This window comes from Peromyscus leucopus, chromosome 8b (genome assembly GCF_004664715.2).
Source record: "Peromyscus leucopus breed LL Stock chromosome 8b, UCI_PerLeu_2.1, whole genome shotgun sequence".
NCBI lineage: Eukaryota > Metazoa > Chordata > Mammalia > Rodentia > Cricetidae > Peromyscus > Peromyscus leucopus.
In genome coordinates this window covers 78,407,810-78,427,086 of record NC_051086.1, presented here as the reverse complement: position 1 = coordinate 78,427,086, position 19,277 = coordinate 78,407,810, and the positions used below count along the sequence as shown (strand labels likewise).

General features: G+C 50.6%; 1 protein-coding gene across 2 annotated transcripts in view; it reads right to left on the bottom strand.

Moving 5' to 3' along the window:
• Window positions 1-19,277, bottom strand: part of Sdk2 (sidekick cell adhesion molecule 2) — a 287,113-nt gene that overhangs the window by 20,583 nt on the left and 247,253 nt on the right. For both annotated transcript variants that reach the window (XM_028865305.2, XM_028865306.2), the window contains 4 exons: window positions 10,924-11,110; window positions 7,654-7,791; window positions 4,494-4,655; window positions 1,425-1,550 (listed from right to left, as the gene is read on the bottom strand). In XM_028865305.2, coding sequence (XP_028721138.1) covers window positions 1,425-1,550; window positions 4,494-4,655; window positions 7,654-7,791; window positions 10,924-11,110 — 613 coding nt within the window. The remainder of the gene's footprint in view (window positions 1-1,424; window positions 1,551-4,493; window positions 4,656-7,653; window positions 7,792-10,923; window positions 11,111-19,277) is intronic.

Below are 19,277 nucleotides of genomic sequence, written 5' to 3'. Positions count from 1 at the left end.
TTTATTTATTTATTTATTTTGGCTTTTCGAGACAGGGTTTCTCTGTGTAGCTTTGGAGCCTGTCCTGGAACTCACTCTGTAGGCTGGCCTCCAACTCACAGAGATCTGCCTGCCTCTGCCTCCTGAGTGCTGGGATTAAAGGCGTGTACCACCACCGTCCAGCTCAGGTTTTAATTTTTTAAAGCTGGACATGGGCACAGTGGTAAGCATTTGGGATCTCAGGGCCAGAGAGGCAGGGGCAGGAGGATCCCTGGGGCTTACTGGCCAGCCAACCGACTTAATTTTGTGAGTTCCAGACCAGTGAGAGACCCTGCCTCATAAAACAAGGTGGATAGCACCCGAGGAATTACACCTGAGGCTGACCTCCAGTCTCCATGTGCTGTACATCTGTACCTACACCAACATGCACATAACAGGCAGGCGCACACGCACACACACACACACACACACACACACACACACACACACACACACACATCAACTACTGATAGGCTCCCCTTCCTCTGACTATAATTCTCACTTGGGTAGCAAAGACTTTATCTTTCTTAACTTCTATCGCCAAGGCACAGATTCTCTGAATACAAAGAGCAAGCCCGCACCTCTTGGCTGACTTGGGCACCTCTGATTAGCTTGGAAACCTAGCAACAGAGGGAGCTAGAGCCTGAGAAGCAGGTGCAGAGATGACAGTGAACCAGGAGCGGAGAGCAGCCCCCCCCCCCAGTCGTCACTTATCAGTCGCTCTTGTCCTGATGGCTTTGGAAGGTCTTGTGATTGGATTTCAGGCTTGACAGGAGACGTCGGTAGGATGGATGACAAGAGCTAGTCACAAGTAGGACATGCGTGTTTAACCAACACGAGCCAAACCCTGCTCTCCTAGTTTCTCTGTGTCTGTGTGTGCACGAGTGTGTGCACTTGTGTGCAGAGGTCAAAGGTGAGTGTTGAGTGTCTTTGTTAATTGCTCTCTCTATTTTTTTTTTTCTTGAGACAGAATGAAACTAGAGTTTGCCAATTCTGGCAAGCAAACTCTAGCGGCTCTCTCATTTTCATCCGACCAGTGCTGGAATTACAGGTGTGCACCACCAGGTATGGCTTTTTTATGTGGGTGTTGGGGATCTGAACGCAGTGTACACTTGATTGACTAAGCCCCTCCTCTGGCTTCTTGAACAACCTTCAACATTAGTTGGTCCATAGATGGTGTTAAGAACTGTTCTTGGGGGGGGGGGTCCCAGGAATTCCCTAAGCAAGAGTCCAGCTCCAAGGAGAAACCCTGTCTTCTGCCCCCCAATAGGACCACCTCTAGCTTCACTTCAAAAGTACACATGTCTTCACAGATGGAGGGCAGACACAAGCCCAGGGGTTCAGGACAGGAGGAGGGCAGGAAGTGGGCCATGGAGGGAGGACAGTCCGGCCTGGGCAGGGCATACCTGAAGGCCTGGCCTCTATTACGTAGCGTGTGATGGGTCCTTTGCCAGGATCTCCGCTGGACCAGTGGATAGCAATGGCTGAGCTGTACCGAACGATGATTGGCACTCCTGGTGGTCCTGGGGCACCTGCAAACATCCCACAGTGGGTAAGGGCATCTGTGGAGCCAAGAACAGCCACCCTTTCCAACAACCTGTACTGGTGGTGGGGGGCTGGACAACCAGATCAGCTCTAGCCCACAGAGTCTCCAGGAGCCCTGCAAATACTCTGCCTGAAGGGTGTATCTCGGGCCGGGCCTGCCAGGGTGTGACTCCCGTCTCTTCCTGTTTCCCCACACCCCACATTCTGAATCTCAGGACAAGGCAGGGTGTAGGTGATGACCCTGGGAGTCAGAGGGCTAAGAGAAAAGTTAAGTCCAGCCAGAACTTATGTGATCCATTTATGGAATTCTCAGGGGTGCCTCAGGTTGCCCATCTGCAGGGGCCACGTTGAAGAAATCCTGAAAGGCGATATCATGGTGGGCAGCAGAGGTGAACTGACTGATGGGGGACATGCCCAGGGATAAAGATCTGGCCGAGGGGGCTGAAGGCCCTTCCAACATCTCCTTCCCTGGCACGGGATAATGCTCTCCCCGTCTCTTACTTGAAATCTCTTAACACTACCTGCATGTGCTGTTAGGCTAGGTGTGGAGAGAGGAGGCTCAGGGCCTAGGAAGTCTGAAGAGAACTTAGCAGAAGGTGTGTCTAGCATACTGAGATACTGGAGGGGGAAGGTAGAGTAGGATACAGGAGACAGGTTGTGTTGACACAGGACTGGGCCAGGTATCTGTCTATACAGCATCCCGAACACCTCACTGGGAGTGTGCCAGTACAAATCTGGCACCTTCCTTGAGACTTCTACCATGTGTGGTCCCCACCAAGCCTGTTTCCCATTGGACGTGGAGTTCACCATCCCTAGAGCCTAGCACATAGTAGGTGCTTTCTATATGCTCATAGTCCCTTGAGGCAGCACTGTGTGTATGAGGGCAGGCTAGCGGCCTCTGGCTTCCCAATGGGGAGAGAACATGGATCCAACATCTCACTGAAGCCCTCTGGGGCCCAGGAGAGACAGGAGTTCAAAGACTCCTCCCACAGCCAGGTCTCTATATCCAGTCCTGACAGCAGGCACAGTTCTGGAGGGCCTCCTTTTCTAAGGAGGATCCTGCCTGCAGCCCATGGAGGGGGGCATGACCTGAAAGTGGGGTGCAGGCTAGGGTGGCCTTCAGAGTCCTTGCTTTTCACTCCATATAGGACAGGGCTGAGGGACGGGTGGCCACTGGCTTTTCTGCTAAGCCAAAAATGGCTGGCCTGGGTGCTGTCACTCATAGGTCCCTTCTCCCCCACACTAGCTGGGTAAGGTTCATTTTCTTTTCTGTACCCTCTGTCCCTCCCCACTTCCTGTCCAATATCTTCCCCATCCTGCACCACTAACTCCAAGCTCTTTAAACCCTTCGATGGCTGTTCTCAGGTGGCCTCTTCCTGTCCTTGAGGTACTGAAGAGGCCTTCCCTTTATTTGCCAGCTCTCTTCCGGCTTTTATGTCCCAGGAAGCTTCAGGTGAGAAGCTGAGCTGGGGCAGCTGGGACAGCAGCCTTCCATATTGCTGCAAATCACTTTCTTACTGAGTGAGACCGGGGGAGTAGAATGTGACAGGGAGGGCCACCAAGGGGTGACGAGCCACGAGCGGGTAGAGGGCAAGTGGACAAGGGCTCCTCAGCCTTGTTCTTCTTCCAGGGCCCAGACTCACCTGGCCTCCAGAGAAAGATCACTGTGTGCTGCTGGCTGTGGGGCAGGGAGGGGAAGGAGGTGGGGGGCTTTCTGAAGGAAGTTGGGTAGCCTAGGCTTCCTCAAGACAGGGGTGGGGACAGCAGGGTTGCTTGGGAGGTGGTTCTCCTGTTTAGAACAGGGCCTGTGGAGACTCAACCCTGCCTGCTCCTGGGTGGAAGGTGGGAAGTGACAGAGACCAGGGGAAGTGAAATGATTAGGGGAGGAGCCAAGGGCTGGGCACTGATGTGGAAATACAAAGTGGCCTTCCAGTGTGTAAAAGCCGCTTTGCCGGGCGGTGGTGGCACACGCCTTTAATCCCAGCACTCGGGAGGCAGAGGCAGGCGGATCTCTGTGAGTTCGAGGCCAGCCTGGTCTCCAAAGCGAGTTCCAGGAAAGGCGCAAAGCTACACAGAGAAACCCTGTCCTGAAAAACAAAACAAAACAAAACAAAACAAACAAACAAAAAAGCTGCTTGGAAAGGAGGTCTTGGGTCTTGGGGAAGGCAGGCCTGACTGTGAGGAGGTTTTCCGCCCATCAGAGGTACCAATGAGGTGCCAACATCATCACTGCCTCCAGGGGTTCTTGTGATTAGAGGAGATGGCCGCAGGAAGTGTGCATTTGGACTAACGCTGAGGGAAATTCTTCTGGGAGTCGCTGCTGGGGTGGGGGGAGGGGGAGGCATGGGGAGGTGGTTCTGGCCAGCCTGGAGGCTTGGACACCTGCCAGGCCGCATCCTTCCTGGACAGAGGTGACAGGGGCTGAGGTGACAGAGGCTGAGGGTTAGAGAGGAAGGAGGGAAGGAAGGCATGGAAAGCAGGGTGGGTGTGGCGGCTCACTCTCGAAAACCCAGCACTTGGGCAACTGAGGCAGGAGCACCGTAAGTACCAGGCCAACCTGGGCTCTCTAGCCAGGCTGAGGCTGTGTGGCAGCCTGGGGCTGTGTGTACGGGCCTGTGTGATGAGAGGGTCTGGGTTCCTGGGTTACTCCTGGCTCGGGGCTGGAATAGCCTGAGGATTTAGATGCTAATAACCAAGCCCAGGATGGGGGAGGAGAGCGGAGCTGAGAGAAGGAGGGACAAAGAGGAAGGAGGAGCCAGGAGAAGGGAGAAAAACGGAGGGGGGGGGAAAGAAAGGGGGCGAGGCAGGAGATAGAAGAGTAATCTCTGTGCTTTCCACTGTCTTCCTATCCAGCTCTGGACCCCCTGGGGTCCCCTCCTACTTGGAGGGCTGAGGATATGGTGCACAGGGCAGCGTGGCGTCTCTCCTACCTTCTCCAGGGCCTGTGGTGATGTTGGCTTCGATCTCAGGCCCATAGGTGAAGGTCTTGGCTTTGATGCGGAAACGATAGGTCATGCCCTCAGCCAGGTCCTTCACCTTCAGCCACAGTGGGCTGTTCCCCTTCACGTCCACCGTCACAATCTTGCTGACCCCTGTGGGGAAAGGCTGTGAACAGGGGCTGCAGGGGCTGGTGGGAACAGGGTTCCCAAGGCTGCTGGCAGCTCCTGGGGAGAGGTGACAGTGGTGGCCTCTAGCCCCTGAAACCAGCGGAGCTGTCTGTCACTCCAGCCCACGAGCTGCTAATGCTGTGTCAGGAGCAGGGCTCTGTGCGCGAGCTCAGAAAAAGAGGGCTCCATGGTTAAAGTACCAGGAGGAGAGCTATGTCCTGGCTGTCCAACCCAGAACAGCCACAAAATCTCCACCCTGTCTCACCTGTGCCCCACATCAGCCCACCCTGACATCCCATAGAACTTGAAATCCAGGCACCCTCACTGGGAAGTTCTGTGAAGATATCCCGGAAGTGGCGCTGGATGGCACCTCGTGACTACTCCAGCCGCGATCCCAGCCCCTCCCCTAGCCCCAGCCCCAGCCCTGTGCTCCTCTTTCCTGTTGGCCATCGAGAGCCTGACTTCAGGAGCCCCATCATCTGTACTAGTTGGCTTTTAGGGCAAAAGTAGGGATGCTTCAGCACCTCGGGTCATGGCAGTCAGGGGCAGGCCGGGGGCTTTCACAGGGTGGTACTGTGTGCTCTGTGCTTCCCATCCCAAAGTCTCCCTGAGTCAGGACCAGGGTTCCTTGTGTAAGGTGTCACCACACAGAGGACAGGCTTTGCACCCTTGAGCTGGCCCTAGTGCCTTGAGATATGTCTCCAGCTGCCCCCACTTTATTTGTCCACTCAGCTGGAGTGTCAGGAGCACCCCCAACAGGGATATGGAGTTTTAGATACAGGGAAAGAGCACTGGACACATAGTAGGTATTTTACTTAATTTATGCATTTTAAAAAGATCTTACGTGTATGAATGTTTTGCCTGCATGTATGTCTGCATACCACTTGCATGCCTGGTGATCGAGGAGGCCAAAAGAGGGCATTGGATTCCCTGAAACTGGAGTTACAGACGGTTGTGAGCTTCCATGTGGGTACTTGGGATGTGGTCCTCTGGAACAGCAGACCGTACCCTAAATTTCTAAGCCATATCTCTAGGCCCTATTTTATCTACCTATCTACCTACCTACCTACCTACCTAGCTACCTATCTATCTATCTATCTATCTATCTATCTATCTATCTATCTACCCACCTCCCTACCTATCTCTATCTATTCGAGACAGAGTTTGTGTAGTTTTGCCTGTCCTGGAACTTACATTGTAGGCCAGGCTGGCTTCAAATTCACAGAGATCCGCCTGCCTCTGCCTCCTGAGTGCTGGGATTAAAGGTGTGCACCACCACTGCCAGGCTGGCCCTATGTATTTTTGAGACAGTAGTCTCTAGTAGGGCAAGCTCACCTCAAACTTGCTATATAGCTAAGGATGACCCTGAACTCCCGACCTTGCTGACTCCACCTCCTGAGTGATGGAATTATAGGCATGAGCCACCATGGCTGGTCTAGGTGGTGCTGAGGATGGAACCCAGGGCTTTGTGCATGCCAGGCAAGCACTCTACCAATGGAGCCACACCTCTAACCCCGATTTATTTATTGAACGAGTACTTTGGACAGTAGGAACCTACAGGGGCATGGAATTTAGCCATGTGGTCTATGATGGAGTAAGATCACAAGAGGCCAAGTACTCCATTTCTCGGTGGGAGGTCTCACGATAGGCCAGGTGGAAGCCACTGGGACGGTAGCCTGTCCAGGTTCCCTGCATTTTGTCTTCTTGACCTCTGACCTAGCCCTGCTCCTGACTGCACTTCTCCCCAGGACCTGCCTCCCGCTTGGTCGGACAGCTCGGCTCTGCAGGACAGGCTGCTGGCACCCAGGTGGTGGCCGAAAGACTGAGGGCCATTGTTCCCACCACTGACCCAGAACTGCCTGCTGTTCCCAGGCTCCGCCCCTTGTTCTTGCCAGGCTCCAGCGCTGGGAGGAGGGAGGGGGTGAGAGTGAGGGGGAGGTGACCACAGAAGTGGTCACTTCCTGCCACCGGGGTGTCACTCCTAGGGCAGTCCCGCCCCTATGCCTTGCTGTAAGCAGACCCAGGCACTGAGGAGCCTGGTCCCCTTCTCTCTTGTGAGTCCCTTGTTCTCTTAAGATAGCTGCGTGGGAATAAATCAGTGACTTCTGGGGACCTCTGCTCAGCCCTGCCTCATTCCTACCAGCTGGCATTGGGCTATACTGTGTGAGAAAGCTGGCAGGTCCCGGATGCCAGCTGCCAGGGCTGTCCGTCTAACACCCCCCCCCCCCAAGAGCCCAGGGTCTTGTTCGGGGACTGGGAAGGGCAGTGGTTGAGAGGGAACAGTCTGAAGCCAGTGCAGATGTCCTGGGCTAGGACAGTTACTTGCAGAGCAGGGGGATTGACTGCTCACTCACTCATCCTCTTGGGGAAGCGCCCCAGGCTTTGATTAGATTTCTAAAAGGGGTCCCTGACCCTCCAAAGGGGGTACGCTGAGAACTCGGAGGTTTGGAAGGGGGCCAGGAGAGAATGAGAAGAACATCAGAGGACTTCTCTTCAGGGTGCTGTCCCATCTTGGGGCAACTATATTTTGCCTGGATTCCCTCCCTCTTTTCCCGATTCAGTTTATGGAACAGGAAGACGGTGTTAGCAGTCCCCTACCTGCACAGGAGGTGGCAGCCTTATGTTGCTGTTTTGACTTTACCCTCAGATGCTTTTGTCTGGGAACCGCCCCTTTCCTGGGTCAAGCCTCAGCCTCCCCATTTTTTTTTTTCCCGAGACAGGGTTTCTCTGTGTAGCTTTGTGCCTTTCCTGGAACTCACTTGGTAGCCCAGGCTGGCCTCGAACTCACAGAGATCCGCCTGCCTCTGCCTCCCGAGTGCTGGGATTAAAGGCATGCACCACCACTGCCCGGCAAGCCTCCCCATTTTTAAGGCAGGAAGATTCTCACCACATCTAACTGTGGAGTGGTGATCATTACATAGTTTCAAGGCAAACCAGCCCTTGATAGGGGAGAGTTCAGGCCATGTGGGGGATCCCCACTCACCATCCACTGGGGTGCAGGGCTCATACACCAGCCTGTAGCCCTCCAGAGGACCGTTGGGGAACTGTGGGGCTTCCCAGGACACATTCACTGAGGTCGTGGTCAGCTCGCTGAACTTGACGGAGCCTGGGGCGCTGGGGGCTGTGGAGAGACAGCAGAGGGTTTTTGTTTTTTCTCTTTCTGTGGAAGTTCAAAGCCTCAGGTTGGGCTCCAAGCAAGTACCAGGAGAGTTTGGGTCTGTGCCCAGAGAAAAGAGGGAGTGAGGCTAGGCACCAAAAGAAGGCGGGAAGGGTCGCTTGAGGCCCTTGAACCCTCTCTTCCTCCCTTGACGTCATTAGCACTCAGTTGTTTAGCATCAGAGGCCCTGGCACTGGGAGGAAAGCCCTCCTTACAGATGGAGAAGCTGGACTCTCTCCTATGTGGCCCTGAGCCCTGGCGAGTAGCATGGGAGCAGCCACTGCATCCCCAAGGGTCACTGTGGGGCAAGACCATTTCCTGGCACCGTGGGGTGTGTCTCTTAGCTCTCCTGCTAGAGAAGATGGGGGTGTCTCTGCCTCTGAGCGGGTGCTAAACAAGACGTCAGAACTCCGGAGGCATGCCCTTCCTTTCATCCCCGGGCTGCAGGGCTTGTCATAGAGACATCATGCTGTTAGGAGGAGCCAGGCCAAGGACAGTCAGATCCTCTGCAAGAGATGTTTTCTTGTACTGAGACCACTGGGGGGTAACTCTGAAAACAGGAGATGGAAGATTCTGGTGTGTGGCAGTGGCAGGGGCGGGGGTGGGGGCGGGGGGGGGCCGAGGCGAGAGGCAAAGGGGCAAGACAGAAAGCATTTCCTCCCTCCCAGCATCCAGAGCTGGTCGGGTGGATGGCCAGCTATTATTATCCAGTGCTACCTCCCACCAAGCCAGAACTAATCTTGACAGCTTCCGGCTCCATCTCCCCTGCTGTCTTTGAAGGAGGGAGGTGAACTCAGGGCCCTTCCTGCCCTCCTCCCCCAACACACTTGGGGGTAGAAGGACGTGGGACAGGACATTCTGTCCTACTGCTACAGCGCCGCCGGAAGCTTAGTCTAGGCTCCCAGGGGCTCGTATCCGACCAGTGACACTGATGGAGCACCGTCAAGACAGGCAGGCAGACAGATGCAGGCTAGCACACCCAAGCTCAGCCTCTGGCCGGCCCAGGGGAGTCGGTGGAGGGAAAGGCTCCCCCTGGAGTCAGGGCTTGTCTCAGAGAGGAGGATCCAGGTTAGGAACTGTCTTTGGTAGCTTGCTTTCTACAGCTCCTTAAGGGTAGTAGGAAGCACAGTAAGGGATGCATCAGGCCGGAAAAGCTGCTTTCCGGTGGCTAGGGCAGAAGGCTGTCCTTTTGCCGTTTGTATCCATAGGCAATTGGTTCTAACAAAAGTCTGAGGATGCCTGTTGTATATAAAATGGTGTCACTTTGGTATATAAGCAACATACTATCTTCTACGTACCTCTCCCTTTTTGTGGTGTTGGCAATTAAAGTCAGGGCATCTCTTAGGCTAGGCAAGTTCTATAACCACGGAGATATACTAGCCCTTTTCATATACTTTAACTTATCTCCAGGTTACTTATGAGTCTTGATACTATGCATTGTTGCTAAATAGTTGTTATTTGGTGTTGTCTGTACATGTTCAGTATAGACACATTTTTTTTTTTGTTTGCTTTTTAAGATGTTCTCATGTAGCTCAGGGAGGCCTTGAACTTGCTGTGTAGCTGACGTCGATTTTGATCTTTAAAATCTTATTTTAAAGGTTTATTTTTATTTTCATTTATGTGTATATGTGTCTGGGTGTATGTCACATGAGTGCAGGTGCCCATAGAGATCAGAAAAAGAAATAGGATCCCCTGGATTGAGGCTATAAGGTGGTTGTGAGACACCTGATGTGGGCGCTGGGAACTGAACTTGAACTCCGCCTCCTGGAGGAGCAGCCAGTGCTCTCAACTGCTGAGCCATCTCGCCAGCCCTGACTTTGAGCTCTTGATCCTTCTGGCTTCACCTCTAAGTGCTCAGATTACAGGTCTGTGCCACCACGCCCAGGTGGAAGCAATTTTGGGAAATATTTTCCCTTCTTGGTTGTTGAATCTGCAGATCTGGAACTCCTGGATTCGGAGGGCTGCCTATTCAACTCCACATTGGAAACAGACAAATAAAACCCCCTGACTTCCCTTGGCTGTCCTTGGTTCCAGCCGCTGTCCTTTCCCATGTGACTTACCGAGGGACCCTGAGCAAAAAGCATGTTTTCTGGGGTGACACTTGCCCATTGTGAAAAGAAGTGGCACTGCTCTGCTCACCCCTGGGACTTATCGGGGAGCCAGTGAGACACTAACGAGAAGTGGTTTTGGACACCTCAGGACAAGGGCATCAGCACCCTCTCTCCTTCCTCCATCCTGTCCTATGTCTAGTCCCCATCTGGTCTCCCTGCTTCTCTCCTCCTTCCCCCCGAGTCTCTCAGCCCAGAAGGCAGAGCCAGTTTTTCCAAACAGAAAGATCTAATTCTCAACAGCTCAGACCCTCCCATGTCTTCCTAGTACACTTGATACAAACCCCATCCTCCGGACCCTCGGAAACTCACCCCACTTCCTTGCCAGCACCCAGTTCTGTTCCTCTAATCCCCTCCAGCCCCCAAGCCTCTGCACCTGCTGGTCCTACTGACAGGAACCCGGCTTCCTGCTCTGTCTCCAGAACTTCCCATGGCGGGTCTCCTCTCACTCACATCCCAGTTTGGACGCAGCCATCTTGGCCAGGCCTTTGCGGGCGGGCCTGTCCAGGGCTCCCCACCAAAGCGTCTCAGCCAGCTCAGCTGTGCTTACTTATGATCCGTGGCCCTCACTAGGACGCAGACATATTGTTGTTGTTTTTTCTCTTACTGTTGCATCACCAGCGTGAGACAGAAGTGTGGGCTCATAGACGATAATAAACATTGGTGGGATGAACAAAGGCAAGAAGACAAAAGGAAGGAGAAAGCCAGGTCGGGGGTAGGAGCGGAGGCTAGTCCCAAAACTGAGACAGGGGGGCAGAACCGGCGAAGTGAGCTCTGAGGGCGTTCTCAAGGTTTGTGGTGAGAGGTTTTTTTTTTCCTTCTGGACTCATATCTAGAACCTTCTTTGCAGGCTGGGTTCTCTCTCTGTAAGACATTTGGAAGTGGGGCCTGGGTACCAAACCCAGCTTTCCGGATGCATGAGACAGTTCTGATAGCAGGTGTGTTCCTCTTGTCCCCACAAACTGACCTCCCCAAGACTTCTCCTTACCTGCTTGCTGAGTCTGGCCTCGGGTAGGGGTGCTCCGTGGCCCATCTCCTGCAGCGTTGAAGGCCGCTACGCTGACCATGTAGGCTGTGTAGCCAGTCAGGTTCTTGAGTTTCACACTGTTCTCTGCCAGGAAAAGTGTCTTCACCCTCTCCGTGAGGTTCCTCCGCTGGACTTCCCAGAAATAAATCTGTGGGAACCAATGATTGTAGGAGTGAGAGTGATGAAAACATTAGGGTTCCCCTCTGCCTCTGCCCATTTCAGGGTTCAAAGGCACCTTTGCTTTCAACCAGGAAGTAGCTAAGAGCTATTTGAGAAAGGTTCTAGAACTTTCCTTTTGATATCCAATGCCAATCCTCTGCTAGACTGTAAGCTCGTCCCCCATGTATCTTGGTTCACTGAGGTTGGTATCTGCAGCATATGATACAGACATGTCAACTTCAGAACAGGAATCTCTGTAGGCTACTAAGATCTCTGATCACGTGCGTTCCCTCCCCCCCAATCTCTCTCTCTCTCTCTCTCTCTCTCTCTCTCTCTCTCACACACACACACACACACACACTACAGTTGTGTGGTGAATGTGTACAATCCAGTTTTGATACATGTGGATATGCCAGTTGGCAAAGTCTGCTACAGGGATAGGCTGGACTAAGTTGGCTTTTGGTTCATGGCCGAATTCTGATGGCTCCATTTGCTAGGCACGTGACTTGGTCAGGCATGATTTCTCTCAGCTACAGAGGGGTTAAGGACACCCATTTTCCAGGGTGACTATGAAAGCTGCAGGCGGTAAGGACAGAAGAAGAGGGGGCAGTGCTTCCCTCGGGGGAATCGGTCAGCTTCTAAAGGTACTGCATGCTCCTGGAAGATTTTAGGCCCTCGATGCGTCAGGAGCTCCCTATGGAGCCTCCAGACATCCTGCAATCAGCATGGACTGGTGCCTTTAAATATACAGAGAAGACTCTCAAACTGCATTACAAATGTTGAGCTGGGAACCTCCATAAAGCCTGGAGTCCCAAACCTTGCACGAGATCAGAAATCATTTGGTGCCACCTGCTGGCCAAAGAGGTTTCTGAATGCTATGGGCCTTTCATTTTCTCTATACCAATAAAAGTGAGAAAGAGCTAATAAAAGTGTCCACCCCCAGCATGTGCAAACGGCAGTTAGGACATATTGTTACTACGCAAGCCTTGCTTTTCTACAACCTGGCCTCTTTTTTTGATTCTTTTTATATGGGGAGTTGAGGTCTTCATTCATAAAATCACTCATCCACTCACCCACCCATTGGCAGAAATTGGCTTCTGCTGGACTCAGAGTTTGGAAAGCTCAAGGCTAGCTTTATGGATCTGCACACTCCCTGAGCACCAACAGTTTGGGACCTCTGTGCTGAAATGCAGGGGGAGCCGGAACGGCAAAGGAGACTGAGGAGGGGTGGTGAGCAGTGTGAGGAGAAATGGGCGAGAGAATGCCGGGGCTCAATTGAGCAAGGCACACTGCTGCGGACACAGGAAGGGTGAAGCCTGTGCTGGGCTGATGGAGAACAGGGCATATTTATCAGCAGCCTTTGCAGGGTGAGGTTTGGAGGGATGGTGAGGGTGAGGACCTACTTGGAGTGAGGTTTGGAAAGGGGATAGAGGCCAGAACGAGAGGGGCAGTGAGTCTGGAAGACTGCCTTTGATTTCTTCTCCCTCTGCGGAAGATTGAGCCCAAGCGTCATGTATACTGTGTCATGCCGTCATGTATACTGTGTCATGCCTGTGTATCACCCGGTGCAGCAAACTGTTGTCAGGCGCTTTACAGCTGGGCTACATCCCTCTCCCGTGAAGATGGAATTCTCCAGTCAACGGACCAAGCAGGGAAATAATGAGATGTGAACAGAAACATGAGGGTAGGAAAGGGCATTCAAAGAGGAAATAAGGGGCAGAAGAGATGGCTCAGTGGTTAAGAGCACTTAGTCCTCTCGCAGAGGACCTAGGTTCTGTTCCCAGCACCCATCTAGTGGCTTACAACCTCCTATAGCTCCAGTTCGGGGAGATTTGAAGCCCTCTTCTGGCTTCCTTGGGTTCCTGAATGCATGTGGTACATATAAACTCATGCAAACATATATACAAATAAAAATATAAAACTACTAAATAATGAACAAAAGAGGAGACAAATTTCACAATGCCTTTATGGCCTGCCTGTGACAGGCCCCAGAGGGAGATACACGGTGCTGTTGGGGAGACAAGGTCAATGGCTGGGATCATGACCTTGGGCAGGGCAGTGTCAGGGATTAGGACATACAGCAACAGTCACCTGCTTGCTGTCAGTAGACCTTTGTTAGATGATGATACATAGTCAAAAGGGATAAGAGGGCTGAGTCTGGATCCTGGTCCCTGAGGTGACATGGTTGATTGGTAGCGTACCCAAAGTACCTCACTTCATGGGAAGTGGGTATATAGCAGGCTGTGGGCTCCCGAGGGCAGGAACCCCAGTCCATCTGGCTCCTTGGTGTCCCAGGTACCTAGAACCACACTGACACATGGTTGATGCTCAACAGACCTACGTCACATGAGGAAATGCCTGATACAGACAGGGGCTGGGGTGGGGGTGAGTGACTCTATTTCTTATCTACTGGTTTTGATTCCTAGTTCATTTCCTTTAAAAAGACTTTTCTGAGGCATAGTTGACAAAGTTTTAATACAATTAAGATATATAGTTAATGTTCTTATTTATTATTGTTGTTTATAGTGCTAGGAACAGAAGCCAGGGCCTTGTGCATGCTAGGCAAGAATGCATCATTGTATCATTGTTACACCTCTAGCCCATTGTTTTTGGGGCAGGGAATTCTGTAGCCCAGGCTGCTCTTGACTAACTTTCTTTCTCTCTTCCTTCCTTCCTTCCTTCCTTCCTTCCTTCCTTCCTTCCTTCCTTCCTTCCTTCCTTCCTTCCTTTCCTTTCTCTCTCTGTCTCTTTCTTTCTTTCTTTCTTTCTTTCTTTCTTTCTTTCTTTCTTTCTTTCTTTCTTTCTTTCTTTCTTTCTTTCTTTCTTTCTTTCTAGATTTATTTATTATGTATACAGCATGTGTGCCTGCACACCAGAAGAGGGCACCAGATCTCATTCTAGATGGTTGTGAGCCACCATGTGGTTGCTGGGAATTGAACTCAGGACCTCTGGAAGAGCAGCCAGTGCTCTTAACTGCTCTTGAACTTTCTATGTGGCCTTGAGCCTCTGATCCGCAGGCCTCTACCTTCTAAGTGCTGGGATTATAGGTGTCCACCCCCACACCTGTTTATGCCTGCTGGGGGTTGAACCCTGGGAATCATGCATGCTCTGCCAGCTGAGCCAAACCCCCTGGCCCCTGATGTTTTGATATCCCCAGACTGTGGAACATCATCGTTACACCAAGCTGACTGGCATTAATCGGCTCACACGGTTACCTTTTTTCCCCTACATAGTGAGAACCTTCAAGAGCGAGCTTCTCAGTGTACTTCAGGTACACACTACAGTTGTATTAGTCATGGCTAGAGTACTGCAGGCTAGACCCAAGAACTTACATGCCTGAAGCTCTTTTGGGTGGGGGTTGTTTTTGATTGTTTTTTTTTTTTTTTTTTTTTTGAGATAGTCTCACTGTAACTCAGGAAGGCCTAGAACTTACTAGGTAGCCCAGCCTGGCCTGGAACTTGTAGTGATCCTCTGCCTCAGCATTCTAAGGGCTGGGATTAAAGATGTGCACCACCATGCTTTAATTAGACCTGAATGCTCATATCTTCTCATCTATGTATGTATGTATGTATGTATGTATCTATCTATCTATCTATCTATGTATCTATGTATGTATATGTATGTATGTATGTATGTATGTATGTATGTATGTATGTATGTATCTATCTATCTATCTATCTAGACTCAGAGTCTATGTAGCCCTGGTTGGTTTTGAACTCACAGAGACCAGCCTGTCCCTGTCTCCTGAGTGCTGGGATTAAAGGTATGCGCCACCATGACTGGCTTGAAATGTTTACCCTTTGATCAGTCCCTCCCTACTGTGGCAAACACCTTTTAATGTGATAAATCCATGGGCGTCTGCTAGAGGAGTAGTAGGGAAATTTATTAGGGTAAATTGAGGAAATACGCTCACAAATACAGAACAGAGTAGATAGCTGAAGTCATCCTCTAATTTGACCAGGGGTGAATCCACCTGGATTTGATCACACCAGGAACCAGGCAGCAGAAAGAAGGGGCTCCTGACGCTTCTCTCTTTCCATTTTTTTTTTTTTTTGGTTTTTCGAGACAGGGTTTCTCTGTAGCCCTGGCTATCCTAGATCTCGCTCTGGAGACCAGGTTGGCCTTGAACTCACAGAGATCTGCCTGGCCCTGCCTCCCAAATGTTGGGATTAAAGGTGTGCTCCACTGGCCACCCAGCCTCCCTTTCCTTTTAAGAAGTCACCGCCTCCTTCAGGCTCTGTAGTCCAAGGTCATGGGCAGAGCAAATCCCACTTCTACCTTCTACTTCCGGACTGCATGACTTTGACTATTCTACTTTGTTATTACCATCCCATGGACTCGGATGTTTAAGTGTAGACCAGTTTTTCTGTGTTTGGCTTATTTCACTTAACACGACGTCTTCTGGGTTCATATAGATTTGTGGCAAGAAAACAAATGGACCTTTCCAAGAAGAAGACAAATAAACCACTAGCAGGAACCTGGAAAGGTACCCGGCATTACTAACCACTGGGGACATGAGAGTCCATGACACAATGACCAGCTGTGCGCCATGCCACATGTCTGCAATCCCAGCACTTGGGTGGTGAAGGTAAGACAGCCAGAAGTTAAATCTCATTCTCAGCTATACGATGAGTTCAAGATCAGCCTGGGTTACACAAGACCCTGTCTCAAACAAAACAAATTGCAAGGGCCTGTCCTGTGGCACCAATTGTGGTGGCTCTTGTCAAAGTGTCAAAAGATAATCATCCCTATGGAGAGAAATTAGAAGCCTCCTGTGCCATTGCCGGGAATGTAAAATGGTACAGCCACTGTGTAAAACAGTCTGGATTTCTTCAAAGAAAATTAAAAATAGAATTACCATATGATCCAGCAATCTCATTTCTGGGAATGTATCCAAGAGTATTAAAATCAGGATCTTGAAGAAGATATTTACACTCCTGTGTTCACTGCAGTAAGAGCCATCGTTAGCCAAGATGTAGGAAATCCAGGCACCCTATTATACACCCGTCACCCAGCACTTGAGAAGCAGCAGCTGAGGGTTGCAAGTTCAAGGTCACCCTCCAATATGTAGCCAGTTTGACACTAGACTCAGCTAACATAAGACCTTGTCTCAAAAACAAACAAAAACCCCAAACCCCTTCTAAACATTTGTCAGTGGGTTAAGTGGACAAATGTGGTGCTTGTGTACACACACAATGGAATATTATTTTGCTTTAAAAGGAGGGAAATCCTGCCACTTAGGGCAACACAAACCTACATTATCCTCTTATGAGTTTCACACCATCTCTAGACTGCTCAGAACATCTCATGTGAGGTCAAGGCTGTGTAAACAGTCATCACAGCACACTGTCTAGGGAATACCAACAGGGAAAATGTCTCCATGTTCAGTTCAGGCCCAAGACTTCCCTCCTATATCGATGATCCTCAGCAGGTTGAGTCCACAGGCACAGAAGAGCCTGTGGGAATAGACAGCTGGCTCCAGCTGTTTCCTATACTCGCCCTCTCCCTGCCCTTTCTCTCTCACTTCATCCCAGTAGAGCACTGAGATGGGAAGCTGAAGGAACCAGGGGGGACTTTGCTACCTCCTATCATCGTGACACCCATCGTGTCTCTCATCGACCCCTTCCCCTCCCCCCAGAGAAGGGAGGCAATGCTGTGGATGGAACCCAGGGCCTTGTGCATGGGGAGCAGCTGGTCTACCACTCACTCACATTCTCGACCCTTCTTTATTTGTTCACTTATTGATACAGTCTCATGTAGCCTGGGATAGCCTTAAACTAGCTAAATGGAAGGACTTTGAACTCTTCTTTTAAAAAAATAATTATTTTATTTTTATGTGCATTGGTGTTTTGCCTGCATGTATGTCTGGGTGAGGGTCTTAGATCTTGTGGTTACAGACAGTTGTGAGCTGCCATGTGGATGATGGGAATTGAACCCGGGTCCTCTGGAAGAGCAGTCAGTACTCTTAACTGCTGAGCCACCTCTCCAGTCCAGACTTTGAACTTTTAATCTCCCTGCCTGCACGTTCATCACCACAACCAATTTATAGCCCTTGTTTTTATTTTATTTTATTTTAAAATTTTAATTATGTGTGCATGTGTATGCATGTGTGACTGTGCACATGAGTGCAGGTGCCCATAAGGGTCAGAGGAAGAGGTGTCAGAGCTCCTGGTGCTGAAGTCAGATGCAGTTGTGGGTGTTGAGAAAAGCAGGAAATGACCTTAACCAATGAGCTACCTCCCCAATGTCATTCCTGCTATTTTGGAGTAAGAGTCTTGATAGGAGCCCAAGTTGGCCTTGAATTCACAATTATCCTGCCTCAACTCCATTTTCCACTCCAGTACTTGATGACAGGTATGTACTGCCATGCCTGGCCCAGTGACTCTCTTTTCATCTTTCCTTCCATCCATCCATCCATCCATCCATCCATCCATCCATCCATCCATCCATTTATTTTTGAGACTATGTAGCGTTGGCTGGCTTTGAACTTAAAATTTTCCTGTCTCAGCCCCTCTCTTGGTCTAATGGTTCACTTTTTAATTAATTAATTGAAAACTGAGGCTCATCACCTAGCCCTGGAGAGCCTAGAATTCACTATGTAGAGCAGGCTGGCCTCACACTCACAGAGATCTGCCTGTCTCTGCCTCCTGAGCACCGGGATTAAAGGTGTGAGTCCCCATTCTGGCTCTCTTTAAGGCCATCCTGACTATGTTTTTTTTTTTTTTTTTTTTTTTTTTTTTTCTGCAGAGGACTAGCTGATCAAGGCTTTAGGGTTTGCAGACCTCTTGGCCTCTGTTGCAACTATTCAGATCTCTTCAGAGCCCTCTTGTGCAAAAGTAGCCATGGCAACTTGTAAACATACAGGTATGGCTATATCCCAACAAAACATTATTTATGCAAAGAGAGTGGGCTAGATTTGGCCTATAGGCTATAGTTGGCCAATCCTGTTAAATTGAATTATCTGGCCTAATTCCAGCATTTCTCTCTCTTTTTCCCTCCCACCCTGGATAGGATCTCACATAACCCAGGCTGGCCTCAAACTCACTATGTAGCCAAAGATGATCTAGAACTTCTGATCCTCTTGTCTTTGCTGCCTAGTGCTAGCATTCCAGTGTGCACCATCATTCCTGGTTTATGTAATCTGCAGCTCGAACCCTGGGCTTTGGGTCCAATTTAGCTACATCCCCAGCCCCTCTCTGACATCTTAGAGCCAATCAAGATCCATAAACCAGGGCTGGAGAGATGGCTCAGAGGTTAAGAGCACTGACTGCTCTTCTAGAGGTCCTGAGCTCAATTCCCAGCAACCACATGATGGCTCACAACCATCTATTATGGGATCTGATGCCCTCCTCTGGTGTGCAGGCATATATGTAGATAGAACACTGCATGAATAAAAATAAATAAATATTTAAAAAAAAAGATCCACAAATCAGCTGGGCTCTAATTCTCTCTTAGCACCCCCCGAAAAACTGCTCCTTGGGCTTCACTTGCTGTCTTTCAATAGTTGACAATCCACCTTTCCTCCCCACAGAAGCAGTTCAATAGGAGTTGAAAATCTGCATTTCCTCCCCACAGAAGCACTTTCTCCTTTGAGCTCTGAGTCATCTCTCATGCTTTTGCCTCAGGGCTCAGGTTTGGGTCTTTGGTTTCTCATCTGCGCGTGTGCAGACTCTCTCACTCCAGCACCTTCTATGTGCTGAGTGCTCCCCAGTGCACATGTCTGGTGTGGAGCCCTTCTCTTAAGCCCCACTTGTAGCTACAGCTTCCTAGTCTCCTTTGGTGGCTAGCAGATGTTCTGAAATGGACACATAGGAAGCCAGACTCCGGGTCCCTCCAGCTTCCTCCTTTTCCTTCCCTGTGACTGAGGGTCCATCTTCCTCATGCTCCCTGGCTATGGGAGCTGTCCACTGTGGTGATATATTGTGTACCCTAATAAACTTGCCTGAGGATCAGAGGACAGAGCCAGTTACTAGATTAGACATAGAGGCCAGGCAGTGGTGGCACACACACCTTTAATCCTATTACTTGGGAGGCAGAGATCCATCTGGATCTCTGTGAGTTCAAAGCCACAGTGCACTACACGAGATTGATCCAGTATAGGAGAGAAAAAGCCAGGCAGTGGTGGCACACACATCTTTAATCCTATTACTTGGGAG